This window comes from Lucilia cuprina, chromosome 2 (assembly GCF_022045245.1).
Source record: "Lucilia cuprina isolate Lc7/37 chromosome 2, ASM2204524v1, whole genome shotgun sequence".
NCBI lineage: Eukaryota > Metazoa > Arthropoda > Insecta > Diptera > Calliphoridae > Lucilia > Lucilia cuprina.
In genome coordinates, this window is record NC_060950.1 from 7,316,529 (window position 1) to 7,340,551 (window position 24,023).

At 30.4% G+C, this 24,023-nt stretch overlaps 3 protein-coding genes across 6 annotated transcripts; 2 read left to right on the forward strand and 1 right to left on the reverse strand.

Annotated features, from left to right (window-relative positions):
- The first annotated feature begins 1,047 nt into the window (after positions 1–1,047).
- On the forward strand, positions 1,048–2,898 carry LOC111682342 (ribosome biogenesis protein WDR12 homolog). The gene is made up of 5 exons (XM_023444270.2): positions 1,048–1,229; positions 1,292–1,973; positions 2,075–2,321; positions 2,390–2,522; positions 2,591–2,898. The coding sequence occupies exons 1-5, from the start codon at positions 1,171–1,173 to the stop codon at positions 2,754–2,756; spliced, it is 1,287 nt and encodes a 428-aa protein (XP_023300038.2). The 5' UTR covers positions 1,048–1,170; the 3' UTR covers positions 2,757–2,898.
- A 2,224-nt stretch (positions 2,899–5,122) lies between these two features.
- Positions 5,123–9,155, forward strand: LOC111682337 (ubiquitin-conjugating enzyme E2 E1). 4 transcript variants are annotated; one of them, XM_023444262.2, is made up of 4 exons: positions 5,124–5,302; positions 6,489–7,305; positions 7,368–7,452; positions 8,842–9,155. In XM_023444262.2, exons 2-4 carry the CDS (start codon positions 6,573–6,575, stop codon positions 8,852–8,854), a joined length of 831 nt encoding a protein of 276 aa, XP_023300030.1. In that variant the 5' UTR covers positions 5,124–5,302; positions 6,489–6,572; the 3' UTR covers positions 8,855–9,155. The 4 variants fall into 4 exon arrangements, with proteins under 4 accessions (XP_046812585.1, XP_023300030.1, XP_023300032.1 ...); XM_023444264.2 differs by lacking the exon at positions 5,124–5,302 and adding an exon at positions 5,307–5,402; XM_046956628.1 differs by lacking the exon at positions 5,124–5,302 and adding an exon at positions 6,388–6,410.
- Positions 9,156–12,824: 3,669 nt separating this feature from the next.
- Positions 12,825–23,478, reverse strand: LOC111682345 (myb-like protein K). The gene is made up of 5 exons (XM_023444274.2): positions 23,236–23,478; positions 22,571–23,065; positions 22,095–22,502; positions 14,880–15,529; positions 12,825–13,229 (listed from the first exon to the last, which is right to left on the reverse strand). Exons 1-5 carry the CDS (start codon positions 23,414–23,416, stop codon positions 12,870–12,872), a joined length of 2,094 nt encoding a protein of 697 aa, XP_023300042.2. The 5' UTR covers positions 23,417–23,478; the 3' UTR covers positions 12,825–12,869.
- Between the last annotated feature and the right edge of the window lie 545 nt (positions 23,479–24,023).

Here is a 24,023-nt window from a genome sequence, read left to right on the forward strand (position 1 = left end):
TTCACCCAAAAATAAGTTTTCTATTTGATGACAGTTTTATAGTAAATAAGTACCGGTTCACACAGGGAAACTTTTGATTTTTGTGTGTGAGAGAAAGAGATAGAAATATCAAGCATTTCTTTTTCTCACACACACAAACTTACGTTTCCCAAAAAATGTTTTCCTGTGTGAAACTATATAAATCGACTTTCGAATAATAGAACAATTGACTTTTTGTCGGAAAAAGTCGAAGTCGTCTATTTTGTTCCAAAAAATTCTATCGCATATGAAAAAAGTCGAAAAGTCGTCTTTGTAAATTAAAGTCCGAAAAGTCGGAAAAAGTCGAAAAAAGTAAAAAATAGTCGAAAAAGTCGAAAGAAGTCGAAAATCGTCAAAAAGTCGAAAAAAGTTGAAAAGTCGAAGAAAATCAAAAAGTCGAAATAAGTCGAAAAAAGTCGAAAAATCAGAAAAAGTCGAAGAATTGACTATTTATAAAGTACTAAAAGTCGACTTTGCATAAAATGCAAAAAGTCGAAAAGTCGACTTTTAACTAAATGCAAAAAGTCTAAAAGTCGACTTTTAACTAAATGCAAAAAGTCTAAAAGTCGAATTTTCGTTTCAACTATTGAACCTTACAACTAAGCGATATATCAAAAAAAAAAAACATGTGTAAGACCTGGTTCACACTGAGAAGCTTTTGTTGAGAAAGTTTTTCTTTATTCTCTTTTGAAGTTTCCTTAATCTCTACAATAGAAACTTTTGTTTAAGAAACTACGTATTAATTGCATTGATTTGTTGTTGTACGAATGAGAAGAATAAGACATGATCCACACTAGAGAAAATTTTCTCTCATCTCATTGCAGGGTTAAATAAACAAACACTTATTTACATCTGGTTACACAAATTGTCGCATTTATAATAAATCTGGCATCACCCTTTTTGACATTAACTAGCATGTGTGAGAGAATTGTCAAAACGTGTTTAAATAAAAAACAACTTATAGAAAAACTAAAAAATACAGCGTGATTTTTTACAATTTACTTAGAAAACTTTAATAAATTAAAATAAATTTTTTATATAAATCAACAAAAAACAATAATTTATGCTCTAAAGCATAAGATTAATTGAAAAAAACTAAAGAAATTACATTAGTAACTAGTGTTCAAATAGAAAAAGAAAACAAAAGTTAAAATGGAAACAGAAAACGGAGAGGGTCAAGTACAAGTACATTTTAAAACAAAACAGGAACAGTAAGTATAGAAAAGAATAATCAGGAATGATGAAGTTTTAATAGCTAACATTCTTTTCTTAGATATGCCGTACCCGATGTACCTTATTCAATAGATGCCACCATTACCACCACTGAATTGAATAGTTTCATTAATACACTATTGCAACATGCTTCTTTAGATGATGACAAACGTAATGTGGAATTTGATTTCTTAGTATTCGACGAGTATCTAAGAGGACGTCTTTGTGATCATTTAAAAGAGAAGGCTATATCATTTGAAGATGCCATAGAATTGGAATATGTGGAGCGATTCCCCGCACCCGAACCCCAAGAATGTCTTTTACATGATGATTGGGTTTCAGCGGTAAAAACTTGCGGCAAATGGATATTGACTGGCTGTTATGATAACACCATTAACATATGGACTATTAAGGGTAAACATGTTTTAACTATACCCGGTCATACTATGCCCGTTAAAGCAGTAGCCTGGGTTTCTTTGGATGATGAACGTGGTAAATTTGTTAGTTGTTCGCAAGATCAGACAGCCATGTTGTGGGATTGGAAGATTGAATCGAATTCAGTGGAATGTGTATCGGTTTGTAAGGGTCATGAGAGAGGAATAGATGGTGTTGATGTTAGTCCGAATAAGCAGAAATTTGCCACTGGTTCTTGGGATACTATGTTGAAAATATGGTCATCGGATATTAATGAAGCGGGTGAAGGTACCTCGAAAAGAGCAAGACCCGATGGTGGTTCAACAAGGGTAAGTCAGATAAGTTTATTATGGCAAAATTTAATAATTTTTAAATAAATGTTGCTTAAAAAGGTAAAAATCATCTCATAAATAATTTATTATTTTTTTAGACTCCCCAAATGACACTGCAGGGACATCGTGAATGCATTTCTGCTGTACAATGGATGGATGATTATACTCTGCTAACTAGCAGTTGGGATCACACAATGAAAGTATGGGATTTAAATATGGAAGGTATTAAAACGGAAATATCAACCAACAAGTCTATATTTGATGCCAGTTATTCAACAATAAGTAAACTCATAGTAACAGCATCGGCAGACAAGAATATAAGACTTTATGATCCCAGAACAAATCGTAAGTTACAATACAAACACAATAAAGAAATCAAATACAACAAACGAAAATCAATTAATCTCTTACAGAGGGTTCCGTAGTACGCAACACCTATTTGGGTCATCAACAATGGGTACAAACTGTTATGTGGTCAAATACTGAGGAATATTTATTCGTTTCGGGTTCTTATGATAATCAAAATAAACTATGGGATTGTCGCAGGTTTGTTTATCCTTAAATTTTTACTCTAAATTTACAAATAAAATTATTTGCTTTTCTTTTATTTACAGTCCCAAGGCTCCTTTATATGATTTAATAGGTCATGGCGATAAAGTATTAGATATTGATTGGTCTAATCCTAAATACATTGTTTCTGGTGGTGCTGATAATACGGTACGTGTCTATAAGTCACGTAAAGCCTTAGCCTCGAATGATAACAGCATGGATACCAAATAAACAATTTAATAGTTTTATATCTATAGAAATTTATATGTGTACAATATTTTCCAGGAAAATATTTCTCCCTTCGTGACTAAATTTAAATATACAAAAAGAAAATGTTTGTTTTTTATGACAAAATAAAGGAAAATGTGTATAAGATTTTCGTAAAAATGGATTTTTTTAAATTTATTTTAGATAAGTTTCAATTATTTTGAATATAACTTTAAAATAACGATTTGCTTATATTTGGCCATCTTTCCCTTGCTACCATTTTATTAGTTTTACCTACTACTACTACTACTTTTATACAACTGCTAGCGAAGCTTCGGAAAATCAGCATCTACCGGCTAATTGACATTTGCTTGTATAGTTGTCTCTTTCACACTTATTGTTTAGATGGCCAGTTATAATCAAGTGTTTGCAACTTGCCAGATTTCCTATGTAATATGAAAATATCCAAAATTTCCAAAATATGAAAACTACAGCATACTCAACTAAATTTACAAAAATCACAAGTAGGAACAAATTCATGATAGAACTTTTGCACTAATCACCAGATCTTGAAGAAAACAATTTCTATGCACTAAGGGCCTTATGCAAAAACTATTATTAAAGTAAACAATGATACTTTTTCTTTATAAAAACTAGTTTTAATAACCATTGTTAACTTTATAGTAGGGCTTTCATAATTTTTAAGCTAGATTGATGACTATGTTAGCCCAAAGACAAAGATTATTAAAAATTATTTAAAACAAACCTAAATACGGCCCTAAAACACATAATTATGTTAAATATGTTATTATCTCTATCTAATAATCACCGCTAATTTCACCAAAGTCCATCTCGAAATTGTGTTTTCATTAATAAATTTCATAAATATAAAAGTAAAATTTAATATAAATATGGCACCAAATGTCCGACTGCATTCGTTTGCTTATTGTTATTGAATCCAAATGTCAACTCACAACAATAATATACAATAGGGTTCTATAAATCGACTTTCGAATAATCGAGCAATCGACTTTTTGTCGAAAATTTTGTTCCAAAAAAGTCGATAACTCGACTATCGTCTGTGAAAAAAGTCGAAAAGTCGACTTTGTGAATAAAAGTCGAAAAAAGCCGAAAAGTCTGAAAGTCGATAAGTCGAAAAAAATCGATAAGTCGAAAAAAGTCGAAGAAAGTCGAAAAAAGTCGGAAAAAGTAGAAAAGTCGGAAAAAGTAGAAAAGTCGGAAAATGTCGAAAAATCGAAAATTGAAAAAGTTGAAAAAGTTGAAAAATCGACTTTTCATAAAATGCAAAAAGTCGACTTTTAACTAAATGAAAAAAATCGAAAAGTCGACTTTTCGTTTCAACTGCAGAACCCTAGTATACAAAATTGGCGAAACCAGAAAAAAAATTAATGAGAAAACTTCGAAAATCGGTATCTATTTTAAATATAAATTATTCAGAAAATAAGAAAACTAAAAGTTGGTAGTAGTTCCTTAAAAATCGCTTTTTGTTAAAAAAAAGCGCACAATAGAAAATGTTAAGAATATATTATGAAATCAGTATAATACGAACATTTGTAAAAAGAAGTTTTAAACAATTATGAAAATGTGTAATTTTTCCTTAAAAAAGTTTGTTTTATTTTTATATGATAACATTTATTTATCGATTGCCGTTTTGTAGTAGAATTTCAGTGTTAAAATTTATAAAAAAAAACATTTGTTTGTCCTTTACGAAAACAAGGTTTAAATTAAGTCGCAATTAAGAAGTGAATGTTAAAAACTTGTTGATTCTTAATTTTACATGAATTTTAAAAGATAAAGAAATATTTCAAAATAATAGAGGTAGAAAAAGTTAGTTTTACTACACTTACCTCGGAACTTTGTTATTATCAATAAGAAAAAGAGGCATCCTTTTGAATTTAGCTCCATGTGAATAAAAAATATTTAACACAAATATTACTCATTAAAGTAAAATTAAGTTTTTTTATAATGCTAATATCATAAATTCTTATTAAATAGTCAATTTCACAAACTACTATCACTAATTCACTAATAAATTCTCAATAAATTGCCAACTTCACAAAATATTTCTTTTAAAATTTTTTATTATCACTTTAAAATCGATCATTTTCTTACAAGAGCTCACTTGAAACTAAATAATCAATCACATTTATCACAAGTACAAGCTGAGAGAATTTATTTTATAACGGAACATTTTTGTATTTTCTTTTTTTCGTAAACAAAACAATATTAAACATGTTTCCCTTGTCTAGCAATGTTCCCCAATAAAATCTAATAAAAATAGTATGGCAACTTTGAAATTACACAAATGACTACTGTTTGCGAAAAAAAATCAAAGCGTTTCAAAAAAAGTTTGATGGGAAGAAAGAAAAAATTTGATTTAAATTAAAAAAGACAGAAGTTTTGTTAAAAAAATTAACAAAAATATAAAACTAATATAAACGAATAGTTGAAAGCTAAATATTAACATAATAAAACAGGTGAATAGACTTGATAAAAGTTATAAAGAAAAAAAAAACTCGCAAAAATTAAGACAGGCAGAGAAAAAAACGGTAAGACGGCGAAGGCTGCTAATAGCAAGAATAAAAGAAGTTAAAGAGAAAAAAACGAAACTGCAAAACTGAAAAAGTGTCTGAAAATTTTTGTGAAATAGTGAGAAAACTTTAAAATAATTTATGAAAAATTAACAAATTGTTATACAAAATTTTGCTAGAAAAGTCTTTTGCAAAAGGCAATCAAAGAATGATAGAAATGAAAAACAACAACAAAGAACTTTTAAGAATGTTATAAAAAAATTCTATTGCGTTTGTAAACTCTGACGCAGTCTACGTCAACAGCAGCAGAGCGTTTAGCACATGAAATGTCTCAAAAGAAAAAATTGCAATAGTATTTTTTAGTAAATTTTTAAATTTTTTCTAAAGTTTATTAATAAAGTTAAAGAAAATCCATATTGTTTTATTTACAACTAAATTTCCAATTAGTGTTTTTGCTTTAAAGGGTTCTCTGCTTTTGTGTTTGTGACTTTGCTGTGTGGTTTCGTCTTGTTGTTGTTATTTATTTGCCTTTGCTGCTATTCTTTTTTTGTTTTTCTTTTTTTTTTGCATTTAATACCCAAAATGGCCGCTAAAGTAAAACAACCGTGTTAAATATATTTGTTTTATTGTCTCTTTAGTATTCCAAGCCGGGGGTATGTCCATTATATACAAATTGCCTACACAAAAGAAACAACTCCCACCCAGTGTAGGAGTAAATCCTTCCCGAGGTTAAATGTGTTTGTTGTGAATAGTAGCAGCAGTAGGACGTTAAGTATAGAAAACGTGACTAAATAGTAAAATTTTAATTTTCAACAAGGACAACCTGATTTATTTTCTATACAATTTTTCCTTTTGTATTTTCAAGGATTTTCTTTTTATAAACATATTTCAATTACTTTGTGGAGAAACAGAAAATCCTTTGCCATAGAAATTTTTAACGCCTTAAAATAGACTAAAGTGTTTGTGTGTTTATAACAAATTGTTTTTTCTTTTTTAAGGAAAATCTTTTAATTGTTTCAACGAGAAATTAAAAAAGAAATTTTATTATAAAATAGAGACCTTTATTTCAATATCTTGCCAGTATCTCAATTTTGGAATCAATTTAAGTTTCTCCACATATAAATTGGTATTTTTTACTATTTACAGCATAATTATTAATTTACAGCTGATTTTAATTTTTTGTTTTACTTTTCTATATTTTCAGCTGACTTTGCAAACTTGTTTAGTTTATTTGGCCAACAAACAATTTAAAACTCTCTCTCTTTCTCCTGCTACCTTGAGTGCCACTATGTCTTCAACTTCTACGACTAGTGGTGGTCCATCAGCAACTAATACGACAGCTTCATCGACTGCTGCCACTGGTCTTGTGACCGCCAATTCACCACCAGGCACTGCCAATAATATGTCTGCTACCAATAATGCCACCACCACTACAACCAACACAAATTCTACACCCAATTCTGGACGCGGTCGCAATGGTAATAATGCCACGGTAGGTGCTACCAATAATCCCGCCTCATCGGGTTCATCAACAAATGCTTCCACTGGCTTAGGGGGTGCCGGCATTGGCGGTGGTGGTGTTAGTGGTGGTTCCTCCTCGACTGCAGCGGCCACGACTAGCGAGGAAACGCGTAAAGATCCCAAACCAAATCCAAAAATCTCAAAAGCTTTGGGTACTTCAGCCAAACGTATACAAAAAGAACTGGCCGAAATTACTCTAGATCCACCGCCCAATTGTAGTGCCGGTCCCAAGGGTGATAATCTATATGAATGGGTTTCAACCATTTTGGGACCACCTGGTTCTGTGTATGAGGGTGGTGTTTTCTTTTTGGATATTCACTTTTCACCCGAGTATCCTTTTAAACCTCCTAAAGTTACGTTCCGTACTCGTATCTATCATTGTAACATCAATAGTCAAGGTGTTATTTGTTTAGATATTCTTAAGGATAATTGGTCGCCAGCATTGACCATATCAAAGGTATTGCTGTCAATTTGTTCCCTGCTGACTGATTGTAATCCTGGTTAGTTATTCATTTATATATATTTTTTGACCAATAACATATAATTATTTTAAACTTTCTAGCCGATCCTTTGGTTGGTAGTATTGCTACTCAATATTTACAAAATCGCGAAGAGCATGATAGAATCGCTAGACTATGGACAAAAAGGTAATTTTTTATACAAAATACTCTTAGTGTTACTCAGCAAGTTTGGATTTATATTCAATATTTATCAACACCTTTGCTCTCTTTTGGTTTGATAAGAACATTTTGTGGTTAAAGAAATGTTTTAGCAATAATGTTTAATTTAATTAGAACTGAACATGAACAGAGCAAGAACAAAACTAGAAAGTACTATAACCGAACTGAAACAGAACTGAACTAAAACAGAACTAGAACTGAACTAGAACTAAACTAGAACTAAACTAGAACTGAACTAGAACTGAACAAGAACTTAACTAGAAATGAACTAGAACTGAACTAGAACTGAACTAGAACTGAACTAGAACTGAACTTAAACTGAACTAGAACTGAACAAGAACTTAACTAGAACTGAACTAGAACTGAACTAGAACTGAACTAGAACTGAACTAGAACTGAACTAGAACTGAACTAGAACTGAACTAGAACTGAACTAGAACTGAACTAGAACTGAACTAGAACTGAACTAGAACTGAACTAGAACTGAACTAGAACTGAACTAGAACTGAACTAGAACTGAACTAGAACTGAGCTAGAACCGAACTAGAACTGAACTAGAACTGAATTAGAACTGAACTAGAACTGAACAAGAACTGAACTAGAACTGAACTAGAACTGAACTAGAACTGAACTAGAATTGATCTAGAACTGAACTTAAACTGAACTAGAACTTAACTAGAACTGAATTAGAACTGAACTAGAACTGAACTAGAACTGAACTAGAACTGAACTAGAACTGAACTAGAACTGAACTAGAACTGAACTAGAACTGAACTAGAACTGAACTAGAACTGAACTAGAACTGAACTAGAACTGAACTAGAACTGAACTAGAACTAGAACTGAACTAGAACTGAACTAGAACTGAACTAGAACTGAACTAGAACTGAACATGAACTGAACTAGAACTGAACTAGAACTGAACATGAACTGAACTAGAACTGAACTACAACTGAACTTGAACTAGAACAGAACTGAACTAGAATTGAACTAGAACTGAATTAGAACTGAACTAGAACTGAACCAGAAGCCACCTAGAACTCAACTAGAACTAAACTAAAACAGAGCTAGAACTGAACTAAAGCTGAACTAGACCGAAACCAGAACAAATTATATCAAATCCTATAAATAACTAAGAATTGAACTAAAACTGAACCAAAACAGTGGACGGAACTAGAACAAACCTAAAACTGAACTTAACATAATCTTAAAAGTAAACTGTACTTGATCAAAGATTTCATTTCTTGGATAATATGCTGTGTGAATAGTTTTTAAAAGTGATTTTAATAATAATAGTTGATTATTTTCATTTCAATAAAGTAAAAACATAAAAATGTCAATTTTCTTTCTCTTCCAGGTATGCAACATGATTTCCCCAAACATTATCATCTAACGAACGTTGTAGTTGTAAGAAGAACCTCAAATATTATAACAACATAAACTTAACACTTATTACATTATATAAATGGATAGATATGAACTACAACATTAACAGCAACAACAATTTATTATTATATAACATTTAGAATGAAAGAAAAACAAAACCAAGCAAACAATTGAAAAACAAAACGAATTATTATTGCAAATAAATTACTGCAAAACTATATAATTATTTAATAAAGATAAACAAAATAAAAAGAAAATAAACTTTAATAAAAATAAAACCGAAAATCTTAATGGTAAAATAATAAAAAAAAATAAACTTATCCTAAAAATAAAAACAAAATCATAATATTAAAAAAAGAAAAAACAAATACACAAAAAAAATCATGGCATTAAAAAAATAAAATAACAAAAGAAAAACAAAATATATAGAAAAAAGCAAAGAAAAATTTAAAATAATTATGTTCTACAAAAAAATGAGAAAAGCAAAAAGCATAAAAAATAAGTAATTTGAAAAAAACAGGTGACTAAAAAATTTTTGTTTAAAATTTTGCTTCAAATAATATTAAAATTCCTTTAAATCCTGTTGCTAAATTTTCATATTTACCTATAAACTTTCCAGCATAAAAACTATGTTTTCTTTTTCCCGCTCTAGCAGCAAAAATATAATAAAATTGTAGTTTATGTACAGTTTTAAGTAATTAAACTAACAACAAACGAATTAATTTAAAAATACTTACATACCTAAAATACATACATACATACATACAAAAAACATATATACATAATGAAAAAAACTAACAAAAAAACCACACAAATATACATCATACATATTATATACACAAAAAAATATAACACAACTACAAACAAGAAAAAGAAGAAAGCAAAAGTAAATAAAATACAATAATAAATGCTCCTTTTCCACATCCCCCTGCTACAATTAATTAACTTTGTGTATTTGTAGTTATTAATTTAATATTACAATTTGTTTTGTTTTTTTATTTTATATAAAAATAAAAGAAAAATATTATTTGATATTTCAAAAACTTTTCTTTAAGACTTATTTTCGAAAATGACAATTTTTTTTAGTTTATTTTTTGTGTTTTTGCTTTAAATGTTTTTCATTTTTTAATTTTATAAATTTTTTTATATAAATTCCTAATTTTTCCCATATGATTTAATTAATATAAAGTCTAATGAAAAAAAATATTTATATTATTAATAATAAATAAAAACAAAAAACAAAAAAAAATTTCTCAACAAAATATAAAAAATTTATAAAGAAAAATTTTTAAAAATGTCAAAATAAATAAAAACTGAAAAATTACTTTGGATAAGAGTTGGTATTTGTTAATTTGTATTAGCAAAAGCTTTAAAGATTTTGGGATTAAGTTTACTTAGCAAAAATAGAACCATTTTTAAAGATCTGTAAGTACTGAACTAGGACTTAACTGGAAATAAAGTAGAATTGATCTGGAATTAAACTACAACTGAAGTAGAACTAGAATTGTATAAAAACTGAACTGAACTAAACTAAAATTCAACTAAAAGATATCCAGATCTGAAATAAAACTGAATATGAACTAGAACTAAACTAAAACTTATCAAGACTTACACCAGAATTGAAATCTAATCTAAAGTAGAACTAGAACTGATCTCAAGTGACACAAATCTGAACTAGAACTAAAGTAGAACTAAACTAAAACTAATCAAGTCCTGACCTAGAACTGAATTTAATCAAGTCTGAACTAGAACAAAAACTGAAGGAGAAATAAACTAAAACTGAGCAAGAAGTGAATCAAATCTCAACAAGAACCGTTTGAACCATTTTTTAAGATCTCTAAGTACTGAACTAGGACTTAACTGGAAATAAAGTAGAACTGATCTGGAATTAAACTACAACTGAAGTAGAACTAGAATTAAATGAAAACTGAATTATAACTGAATTTTGCTAGAAATAAACTAGAACTGATCTAAAATTCAACAAGAAGATATTCAGATCTGAAGTAAAACTGAACTAAATATGAATTAAAAGAGGAACTGAACTAGAACTAAACTAAAACTTATCAAGACTTACACCAGAACTAAAATCTAATTAGAATAAGAAAGTAGAACTAGATGTGAACCAGAACTAAACTAAAGTGAAACAAATCTTAACTAGAACTTATCAAGACCTCAACTAGAACTGAAGTTAATGAAATCTGAATTGTAACATGAACTAAGGAAAAAATAAACTAAAACTGAACAAGAAGTGAATCGAATCTCAACTAGAACTGAAGTAAAACTTAACTATAACTTAAACCTGGACTAGGACAAGGGGGTTAACTCTTTATTTCGATTCGAAAGAAAAAGATTTCGAAACACAATGTATTTAACATATAAATTCGAAATATTTTTCCTTCGAATCGAATTACAGAGTATTCAGAACTAAACTTGAAGTAAATCAAATCTGATCTGAATAAGAACAAGAACTGAAGTGAAACTTGAACTCATCAAGAACTGAACTAATTCGGAACTAGAACAGAACACGATCTGAGCTAAATTATAAGATAACAAGAATTGAATTAGAACTGAAGTAAAAATAACATGATCTGAATTAGAACTTAATTGGATCCTAATTAGAACTTAATTGGAACTCATCAAGAACTGAACTAGAAGTTAATTAAACTAGAACTGAAATAAAACAAAACTAGTTCAGTTCTAGTACAGCACTAGTTCAGTTCTAGTTCAGTTATAGTCCAGTTCTAGTTTAGTTCTACTTCAGTTCTTGTTCAATTGTAATGCAGTTCATTTCAGATTAAGTTCTAGTTAATTTCTAGTTTAATTCGCTTACAGTTTTAGTTTAGTTCTAGTGAACTGTTCTGAACTAAAACAGAACAAGATCCTAATTAGAACTTAACTGGAACTCATCAAGAACTGAACTAGAAGTTAATTGGACTGGAAGTTAATTAAACTAGAACTGAACTAAATCTTAATAAGAACAGAACTGTACTAGAAGTGAAGTAAAACCAAACTAGAACTCTCCGGACCGGACTATAACTCTCAAGAACTAAACTAGAACTGAAGTAGAACTTAACTAGAACCAGAACTAAATTAGAAGTGAATAAAATCTGAACTAGAAATGATTTAGAAGCTAGAACTGATGTAGATCTGAACTGAAAGTGAAACAAATCTGAACTAGAGCTGAATGACAACTGACTTTTTTAAAACAATGTCGAAGGATTTTAAAAAAATATATTATACACTGATTTATAGTGAAAGTAATATTCAAAAAATAACACTATATGACAGCTATAGACATCATTTACATCTATAGCCGTTATTTACGTCAACATGTTAAACTGAATAATAAATGATATACATACAAATGAAATTGCTCTGAACTTGAACTAAACTAGATCTAAACTAAAACAGTCTTTTAATAAACTGATTGAATACTATTAAGGGTCAAAAACGAACTTACCTTATTTTACGATTTCCATCCTTTAATTCAGAAATTTGACCTGCAATTAAATCAAAATTAAACTACAAATTATTCTCAATTCTTAAAATGATTTTCCTTAAAACTAAAATAAAACCACCATTTCTTTTAACACAAATCGTTTAAATATAATTTATATGTATTTATATAATTTATTTTGTTTTTTTTTCTTTTAAATTTACAAAAAATATACTTAAAATTATTGACTAGTTAAGTGATTACACAGTAAATTATCGTCACGACTAGAAAATTCTAAGTGTTTATTTAATTTAAGGGATTTTACTTTTTATTTTTTCCCAAAATTATTATTTCTTAATTAGGGAGTTTTATTAAGTTTTATTGAATTATTAAAGAAAAGAACATCAAAAAAACATACTTTTCAGTTATTAAAATTAGTTTAGAATACAAGTTTACGAATTTATTTTGTATTTATTTTCTTTGTAATTATCATAGATTATTATATAATTTTGTTTTTATATATTAATTTGAAGCCAATATAAAAAAGAAACACTTTTTTGTTTTTACAAATACATTCCATTCACCAAAAAATCGGCTTCATGTGAATAAGGTGTTTTTCCGCCCAAACGTCGTGCCCGCCTACCGACAGTTCGCATGCGACAACCAATTAAAATAGCTAAAGCTGCTGTTATTAACAGACCTAAGGTAAGAGATAAAACCGCTCCACCCGGCCTCTCAGACTGTCCGTCGTGATCACGAAATTCTAGAGCCATATTTTGATGAATTATTTCGTATTGTTCATGTACTGGAGAAATGGCAGATTTTACATTTTTTATAGAGTTCATGTGGGATTTTGTATCGTCGTGATCGTCTTTGGATTTCTGGGAATCTTTAGATTTAGATTTAACTTTTTTGTGCTTGTGCTGGAAAAAAGAAAAAAATTAAATTATGTTATTCGTAATTAGATAATTAAAACAAACATGAACTAATCTAGAACTTATTAAAACACTAGAAGCAGACTAAACTAAAACTGAACTAGAGATGAAATAAAACGGAACTAGATCTAAAACAAAACTAAAGTAGAACTGAACTCGTTCCCACGACAATCGGTTCTTAGCACCGGAACGACTCGGAGTTTAACGAACAACGACCAGGGATTGTCAACCCAGCCACACTGATTTACACGTGTCGCTGCTAGACAACAACAACAACAACAACTAAAACTGAACTAGAACAAAACTAGAACTGTACTAGAAACTGAAACTTAACTAGAAATGAACTAAAACAGAACTAGAACTGAACTAGTACTAAACTAGAATTGAACTAGAGCTGAATTGGACTAGAACTTGCACTGAACTAGAACTGAACTAGAATTGAACTAGAACTGAACTAGAACTGAACTAGAACTGAACTAGAACTGAACTAGAACTGAACTAGAACTGAACTAGAACTGAACTAGAACTGAACTAGAACTGAACTAGAACTGAATTAGAACTGAATTAGAACTGAACTAGAACTGAACTAGAACTGAACTAGAACTGAACTAGAACTGAACTAGAACTGAACTAGAACTGAACTAGAACTGAACTAGAACTGAACTAGAATTGAACTAGAACTGAACTAGAACTGAACTAGAACTGAACTAGAACTGAACTAGAACTGAACTAGAACTGAACTAGAACTGAACTAGAACTGAACTAGAACTGAACTAGAACTGAACTAGAACTGAACTAGAACTGAACTAGAACTGAACTAGAACTGAACTAGAACTGAACTAGAACTGAACTAGAACTGAACTAGAACTGAATTAGAACTGAACTAGAACTGAACTAGAACTGAACTAGAACTGAACTAGAACTGAACTAGAACTGAACTAGAACTGAACTAGAACTGAACTAGAACTGAACTAGAACTGAACTAGAACTGAACTAGAACTGAACTAGAACTGAACTAGAACTGAATTAGAACTGAACTAGAACTGAACTAGAACTGAACTAGAACTGAACTAGAACTGAACTAGAACTGAACAAGAACTGAACTAGAACTGAACTAGAACTGAACTAGAACTGAACTAGAACTGAACTAGAACTGAACTAGAACTGAACTAGAACTGAACTAGAACTGAACTAGAACTGAACTAGAACTGAACTAGAACTGAACTAGAACTGAACTAGAACTGAACTAGAACTGAACTAGAACTGAACTAGAACTGAACTAGAACTGAACTAGAACTGAACTAGAACTGAACTAGAACTGAACTGAACTAGAACTGAACTAGAACTGAACTGGAACTGAACTAGAACTGAATTAGAACTGAACTAGAACTGAACTAGAACTGAACTAGGACTGAACTAGAACTGAACTAGAACTGAACTAGAACTGAACTAGAACTGAACTAGAACTGAGCTAGAACTGAACTAGAACTGAACTAAAACTGAACTAGTATTGAAAACTAAACAAGAGCTTAACTAAAACTTAACAGGAACTGAATTAGAACTTAACTAAATCTCAATTATATCTGAAAAAATTAACTAAAATTGAACTAAAACATAACTAGAACATAATTAACTCACCTTCTTCGGTGGCTCAGTAGATTTTTCCTCCGAATCTTCATATTCATCAGAATCTTCTAATTTTTGTTCATTATTAGCTGCTCCATTATTAAGCGTAACTCCTTGAGTTTGAACAGCTGGCTGTTGTTGTATTAAAGAAGGCACCAAATTTTGGGCAGATTGTTGTTGCTGAACCACCACAGTATTTGTCAATTGGGTTTGTTGCTGCTGCTGCTGTGGAATAGCTTCATTTTGTCCCACATAAGATGAGGAAACTTCAGGCAGTGATTGCTGTTGTTGTGATGATATTGATTGAGCAGCAAGTTTTTGTTGTTGCTGTTGCTTTTGCTGATTCAAAATTGCCTGTTGTTGCCAATTGGAATTAAGAGGAGCTGGTGGAGGTGGAGGAGGAGGTGGTAATAAAATATGTTGTTGTTGTTGTTGCGGCTGTTGTTGGCCAACATAAACATTACTGGGTACTTCTTGAGCCACATGAGGCATATAGAGACCACTTTGCTCCAATGTAGAGGAGCCTACACCATAAACAGCATTATTTTGATTACGATTGTTGACATAAGATGTAAAACTATCACCTTGTTGCTGTTGTTGTTGCTGCTGTTGTAGTTGTTGTTGAGCTGTCAGTTGATTGAGATTTGAAGATTCTGGGTTACCTAGAATTATAATAAAAGATTTACATATTTCGTTTAGCAAACTTTCTCCACTTTGTTTTTTTTTTTTGCTCTAAACTCTGTAATCATTTGGGTGAATCTTAGACATCACAACAAAAACTAATTTAGTTCCCTTTTAATGTCTTTATTTTGATGTTGATGGTTTTTTCCCATTACTAATTACTTTTGTTTTTTGTGTATTTTTTGTTTGTTTGTTTTATTTATTTATTACCTTCTCTAGTTTTTCCACTAGAATGCCTATTTAACTAGTTTAAATGTTTAGTTTTTTTTTATTATTCTAATTAAAGTGTTTCCATTGCATGTCATTTGTTTCGATGTAGTTTCTTATGTTGGAAATGTAAATTTTTGTGTAACGGCCCTAACCTCAATTTTATTTTATAAAAATTTAATTACTTTTTTGTAGACAGTTAAAATTTGAATATCTTGCATTATAAATAAGACTTAACGAAGATATAAAATTTTGAGTAAATAGGGAATCACTTTGCCAAATGCTACGTATCCAAATCTTATTGTTATATTCCCAATAGCTGTTGTATTGGTTCGGAAGTATGAATATATATACAGTAAATAAAACTAAGTTTTTTGCCTACCTTTTTTTTAAGAAAATTTAGTTTTTTGTTCATAAATAAAATTCGAAAAACAGGTAAAAAGTAAATATATGTTTTCCAATTAAAAATAGATATTGTGTAAAATGGGAAAAATTAGAAAAAATATTAAAATACAAATTTTTGGTGCATTTGTTGTTGCATTTTAAAATTATTCATCAGAATTTGCATGTCAATAAAGTATTTTGCATATTAAGAAATCCGGTTAATTTCATTGGGTTTTTCAAATTATTTTCTAATTATTTTGGGAATTACTTGTTTTATTGTTAAAAGGAAGAGTGTTAAATATTTTTCAAATGCGATTTGCAAAAAATCATATCCTTATTGGGTGAAAATGTGATGTTATTTGCCTTAAAATGTTTAAAGGATAATAATGAGGCAATTTTGATATAAAAAATTAGTTTAGATTTCTAGAACAAGTGTAAATCAATAAAATATAATTATGAAATGTTTTATCAATCAACATTAAAAAATATAAAATAGAGTAATAGATGAAATGTTCCAAAGAATTATTACAAAAAAAACGTACTGAGTGCTCTTTCAAAATCTTTAACTGCCAAAGGGAGGCGAATTGTATCCAAGGAAAACTATTGGACTCCTGATTTATCTTTTTCAAAATATATATACGAACTAGGAGGAAGACTATGTTTATATTTAGGCCTCTAAACAGACCTTAGGTTGCTTGAAACCAATGTAAAGTGAACTGTCGTGTAGTACAGAAAAATACCAAATTTATTAAAATAGAGGTGGTTATCATAATGTCAACAAAATCAATATTTTTCACCTAATACATACACTCATATATATAGAACCCAAATCAAGAATAACTATCCAGATCCAAATACGCCTACTGTATCTTATTCATAAAATAAAGAATTTAAAATGTAAGGTTGAAAGTCAATATTTTAGCATTTAATAGTTATTTTCGAAATTTAATGAAAGAAACGATAGATTTCATGTTAAGTCAAATATTGATAAATTCTCATAGGTATATAGGATAATAAATCGGTTAAGAAATTTCCAAATTTAGTCGTTCCACTACACAAATATCTAAAAAATGTTATTCTAATATATAGGAGTAATAATTAATATTAAAAAAATGAACAAAAAACCTAAAAAAAGCAAAATACTTTATTGACCCAAAAAATTAACAATACGTTCACATTTTATCAAAAAATCTCGTTAATTAATAGTAGAAAATTAAAATATAAGATATTCTTTAAAAAAATACAATAAACAAATTGCTTTATTTTGCTAAAAATAATTGTTCAGATAAAGTTTTTTCTTAAAATTTATAAAATTTTACATAGGCAAATTACTTAATTGATTCACTGTATATGCATAAAAGCCCATTTCTTTAGAAATCTTTTTTATAATGTATTTCAGGTACATATGTACATTTACGGTGGATATGGAGAATTACTAGAGAACTCTGTGAATATGTTTGGCTCCACAAATTGTAATCAATTTTCTTTGATCGATTACTAGGAGAAGATGCTATTGACATACCCAAACTGGACTATATTAAAGCTATGTGCACTATATATAAGTGAAATAACAGAAGCTCCAGCCTTTGGGAACCTTTAAATAAATCATTCCTATACTGTTAGCACTAAGGTGACATTTAAGTCAAATGAAGCCCTATAATTATAAAGTTCATGAGGGTCATCGAGACTAGTATAGAACTTGGATTTGAAGCTTTCTGTCGTGATACGAGTATATTGAACATAATTATGAACTTAAAAGACCTATTTGGCGGGTTCAGTTGTATAGGGGCTAGGTGAAATAATGGACCGAAGTGAACTATTTTCAATAGGCTACGACACCATAAAATATCATGTGCCAAATTTCATTGAATTATTTTTAAAATTGCGACTTGTAGATTTGATTACAAAGACGTCTGGCCGGACATAGCTAAATCGAAAATCAGAAAATGATTCTGAGCCGATTAGTAACTTAAAGGGTATAGGACCAATATTATTGTGCGTAACTAACATCAGCACTAACCCAAAATACCCTCCCCACTAAAGTGGTGTGCAAAACTTACAGAAGTAGGAGTCACTTTCCATCTTCATAATTTTCGTTATAATGTTCATACATAATCAGATTAAGGGAGCAAGAAATATTAAAGAAAACATAATAATGAAAAAATTATATAAAAATAACAATAATATTTAATATATATTTTTTTTAATAGAAACATTAGGGTGGCTTCAGAACAAATCCCGAATTTGATAGTGACAGCTCATGCGAAAAAGTGACACTGCAACAAATTATTTTTTACACACAAACACACAGTAATTAGTACATTGTCTGTCGGTGAATCTTTCTGTCTGTCCGTATGCATTTAAGTGGTGTGTAAAACAATAATAATAATTAAATGAAAAGCAACAACATAATAATGAATTTTCTCTGAATATACTACAGTACCGATAAGCAATATTTTGATAGTGACAATCTAGAGCTCGATTGATAGAACTATGCAATCAATGACTATACATTAGTCTATAATCTTTTCTATAGACAATACTATAATCTTGACTACAAACTACTTTATAATATTGATAATAGACCGGTCCTGATTATAAACCAGTCTATAGTATAATTAGTTTTGACTAGAGGTTCTGGTCTTAGACAGGTCTAAACTATAGACCAGATCCTATAGTCAAGATTATAGACTGGCCTACAGTCTTGACAATAGACAGGTCTAGTCAAGGTCTAGTCTTATAGCCTATAGTTTTGACAGAATTAAGACCAATCTTGACAACAGACAGGTCTATACTCTTCACTATAGTCATGACTATAGACAGGTCTATTGTAAAGATTATAAAGTAGTTTATAGTCAAGATTATAGTCTAGTCTACAGAATGCTATAGTCTTGCCTATAGACTGGTCTATAGTCTTGCCTATAGTATAGTATTTCCTATAGACTGGTCTATAGTCTTGCCTATAGACTGGTCTATAGTCTTGCCTATAGACTGGTCTATAGTCTTGCCTATAGACTGGTCTATAGTCTTGCCTATAGACTGGTCTATAGTCTTGCCTATAGACTGGTCTATAGTCTTGCCTATAGACTGGTCTATAGTCTTGCCTATAGACTGATCTATAGTCTTGCCTATAGACTGGTCTATAGTCTTGCCTATAGACTGGTCTATAGTCTTGCCTGTAGACTGGTCTATAGTCTTGCCTGTAGACTGGTCTATAGTCTTGCCTATAGATTAGTCTATAGTCTTTCCTATAGACTAGTCTATAGTCTTGCCTATAGACTGGTCTATAGTCTTGCCTATAGGCTAGTCTATAGTCTTGCCTATAGACTAGTCTATAGTCTTGCCTATAGACTAGTCTATAGTCTTGCCTATAGACTAGTCTACAGTCTTGCCTATAGACTAGTCTATAGTCTTGCCTATAGACTAGTCTATAGTCTTGCCTATAGACTAGTCTATAGTCTTGCCTATAGACTATACTATAGTCTTGCCTATAGACTATAGTCTTACCTATAGACTGGTTTATAGTCTTGCCTATAGACTGGTTTATAGTCTTGCCTATAGAATAGTCTAAAGTCTTGCCTATAGATTGGTCTATAGTCTTGTTTATAAACTTCTCTATAGGTAGGTCTACAGTCTTGTCTATAGACTGGTCTAAAATCTTGACTGTAGTATCTGGTCCATAGTCTTGACTGTAGGCTCTGGTCTACAGTTTTTTGAGAAAAGTATATATACTGGTCATAGTTTTCTCTATATGCTCGGGTCTATAGACTTGACTTGTCTGTAGTCTTACCTATAGACTTTATTGACTATGGACTGGCCTACAGTCTATAGTCCTGATTATAGACAGGTGTAGTCCAGTCTAAGCATAATTTATAGTCTTGGCCTGTCTATAGTGTAGACTTAGCAGGATCTTACGAATGACTGACTATAGAAGATATTTCGTGAATCTTTTGTATTTCATGTGTATCAACAACCCCTCTTTAAAAAAATTTCCCATAGATTTAGCAAAACAGTTTAAAATGTAAAAATTTAGGATTACAAAAGAAAATCAGTTTTCCCACAACTTTAACAACATATTATTACAACATCTAAATACCGCACTGGTCTAAATATGCTACGTACAAAAATGCATTAAAGAAATGAAGTAATGGATGAATGAATGAAACGAATGAAAAAAGTACATTCAATTATGCGCATAATAAGCCAACCAAACGTCCCAACCAACCATGGAGGTATAAACCATCAAAGTAATAGATAACTTCAACGATCTTTAAGCGCACGCGTGTAGGCCATTCAGTTACTCATTAAATGTTGTGAATGTGAATGAATGAGTGAATGAATTTAGAGCTGCAACTAATAGTTTGTATGAATGACTTGAATTAAATATTATTGTGATTAGTTTGCGTGTCGCAATCTGTTGTTTTGCGGTTTCTGTTTTTCTTTTAAGCAAAAAACTTAAAGCTTTAATTTTACACACATAGTCAATCTTTAAATCAAATAAAAGTTTCAGATGTTTACAAAAAAAAAATCATCTCTATTTGAACAAAAAACTAACGAGAAAATTAAATATTGTTTTCAAACAAAAAACTCGCTTCCTTTGTTTCACTTTGTTTTTCTTTTCCTCTAAGAAAAAAGTTAAACAAAACACATGCATTTTTAAATTAAAATTATTTCCCTTTTAAAGCTTAAAAAAAGTTGAATAAACTTGCCAAATGATTGATGCTCCAGTTTAATCATCTGTTCACTATTAGTATTTTTCTGCTGCAGATGTCTTGGAGGAGTGGTTAGAAACAGAGATTGCAATTCTGCAGTTAATCATGTTCTTAATCACTTGCATGTCGTACTAATTATTAAATAAATATTTAGTTGTAAATAATCACTGAAAGTCATGCATGTTTTACTTATCAGTGTAGTAATCTTTACTTTAGTTTGGGATGAAAAGAGTTCATATTATTTTTGTAAAACTAGGGACTTAATTAACAAGATTACGAAATTATTAATTTGATTATTGCGACTTAGTTTCAAATTTTTTAAACACATTAGTTAATTGCTTCTATATGTGTTAGAAATGTACAATAAATATTGTTCAAAGATTTACGCGTTAATATTTATGATGTCGAAGAAGTCTATCATCTAGTCTATAGACTAGACTATAGTCTAGTCTATAGTTTAGTCTATAGTCTAGTCTATAGTCTAGTCTATAGTCTAGTCTATAGTCTAGTCTATAGTCTAGTCTATAGTCTAGTCTATAGTCTAGTCTATAGTCTAGAGTATAGTCTAGTCTATAGTCTAGTCTATAGTCTAGTCTATAGTCTAGTCTATAGTCTAGTCTATAGTCTAGTCTATAGTCTAGTCTATAGTCTAGTCTATAGTCTAGTCTATAGTCTAGTCTATAGTCTAGTCTATAGTCTAGTCTATAGTCTAGTCTATAGTCTAGTCTATAGTCTAGTCTATAGTCTATAGTCTAGTCTATAGTCTAGTCTATAGTCTAGTCTATAGTCTAGTCTATAGTCTAGTCTATAGTCTAGTCTATAGTCTAGTCTGTAGTCTAGTCTATAGTCTAGTCTATAGCTAAGTCTATTGTCTAGCCTATAGTCTAGTCTACAGTCTAGTCTATAGTCTAGTCTATAGTCTAGTCTGTAGTCATGTCTATAGTCATGTCTATAGTCTGTCTAGTCTGTAGTCATGTCTATAGTCTGTCTAGTCTGTAGTCATGTCTATAATCTAGTCTATAATCATGTCTATAGTCTAGTCTGTAGTATAGTATGATCTATAGTAAGTTAATTCCTCAGTTGTTACTGTAAGGTTTATTCCGAGATCATTGTATATTTAAGATCTTTGTCGAAAGTATACAAATCTAAAGAAAGCAGTTATAGTAACTTAGGCGTCCGAAGAGCCAATTGTTATTTCAACAATCTCTAATAACAACTGTGAAATCAAATATTTATCACTTACCTATATTTCCATTGCCAGCGACATGTGTTTGTGAACCAGAGACAATTTTACGTGATTCCCAAACATTGGGATCTTCACGATTGTTAACCAAACCTACAGACGGTATTATGGCCGGACTTTGAGAATGTTGCTGTTGCATGCTCTGCAATTGTTGCTGAGGTGTTTGTTGAGCCAAAGATGAAGCTGGATACTGAGAAATAGAGGAAGCTGTCATCACTTTATTTGCAACTACAGTATCTTGTAAAGTTTTGACATTTGTATTCATATTATTATTGGCTCCCGAACATTCGGGACCTTCATCGCTGCCATCCTCACATTGAGGTATACCATCACAGGCATTATAGACAGCAATACATTCACCGGAGTGACAAGCAAACTGAAAACGTCCACATTGGACTGAAGTATTAACTGTATTAAAAAAACATAAATATTTTATAATCAAATAATTTTTTTTGAAGGTTAATTAAAGTACACACCTTTTTGCATTAGACCAGCTTCTACTCCGGCCAATGATTTCTTATTATTGCTATTGAGACTATTCATAGCCCCACCTTCGCTTAGTGGCAAATCATTAGTTTTTTCTTTTACTTCCGGTTTCATTTTTAAATTCGACAATTCCCATTCCTGCTGCGATATATTCGAAGTAATACTGTGCGCCAAATGTGTTGCCGGTGGCGGTCGTGCTGTTGTTACCTCATTTACTGGCCGTAGAACAGGTGTTAGCACGGCACTTGTGTAATTAGCATGACGGGTGAATTTACAGTGGAAATTTTCCGGTGTACCACATTCGAAAAGATAACAGTAACCATCTTTTTTACTTTCGAATATATAAACATCACATGAATCCGTTTCACAGCATAAACGTTGACATTCTTCCATCGTTTCCAGTTCTATACCCTGTAGATATTTACCGCCAATAGCCTGTGATTCACCCGTACGTATGATGGTGTTTTTATGAACATCAAATTGGCCTAAATATAGGAAAGATAACACGAAATGATGAGTCAGTTGCATAGACATTTTGGCAAAGATGCAGGCAAGTGGAAAAAACTTGACCACATAATTATAAGCAATCACACTACATTAACTATTCTAAATGGAGATAGAGTTGCAGAGTGTTTTTATTTTTTTAATATCTTACCTAAACATGATTCCAAGTCCATGCGCTTTGTTAAGCGATGCGTTTCATCGTTATTTTTGTTGTTTTCTTCAAATGTTGCAAAATTAGTATTGGCTGCAGAACTTGCAATTTGTGCAACATTTTTTATTAAAATTAGGAACACAATTGTTAATGTTGTTGTTAATTTTATAGTTTTTAACATGTTTTATATTGTTCTTTTTATTAATTATTTTACTGGTTTAAAAAAGTTTTTTTTTTTAGATTTTTTTAAATGTTGTTAAATTTAAGAAATTTAAATTTTCACTTTTATAACTGTTGAAAATTGAGATTGTTTGTTCTAGTACCTATATGGACTACTCTATAGAATAGACAATACAATGTCTAATCTAAAGACTAGTCTATTGTCTAGCTTTTAAACTCTATTATTTAGACCATGGGAGAAAATTCACTGTCCATTCTATGGACTAGTATATATAAAGAAAAGTCTAATAACTAAAGTCTAATAACTTTCAACTATAGGTTTAAAGTATTTTTATAGATTATTCTATGTATTGGTCTTTGGACTAGTATAAAAACTACTCCATATTGTAGCCTATAGCGTAGTCTATAGTCTAGTCTATAGCGTAGTCTATAGTATAGTCTATAGCCTAGTCTATAGTCTAGTCTATAGCCTAATAGTCTATAGTCTAGTCTATAGTCTGGTCTATAGTCTAGTCTGTAGTCTAGTCTATAGTCTAGTCAATAGTCTAGTCTATAGTCTAGTCTATAGTCTAGTCTATAGTCTAGTCTATAGTCTAGTCTATAGTCTA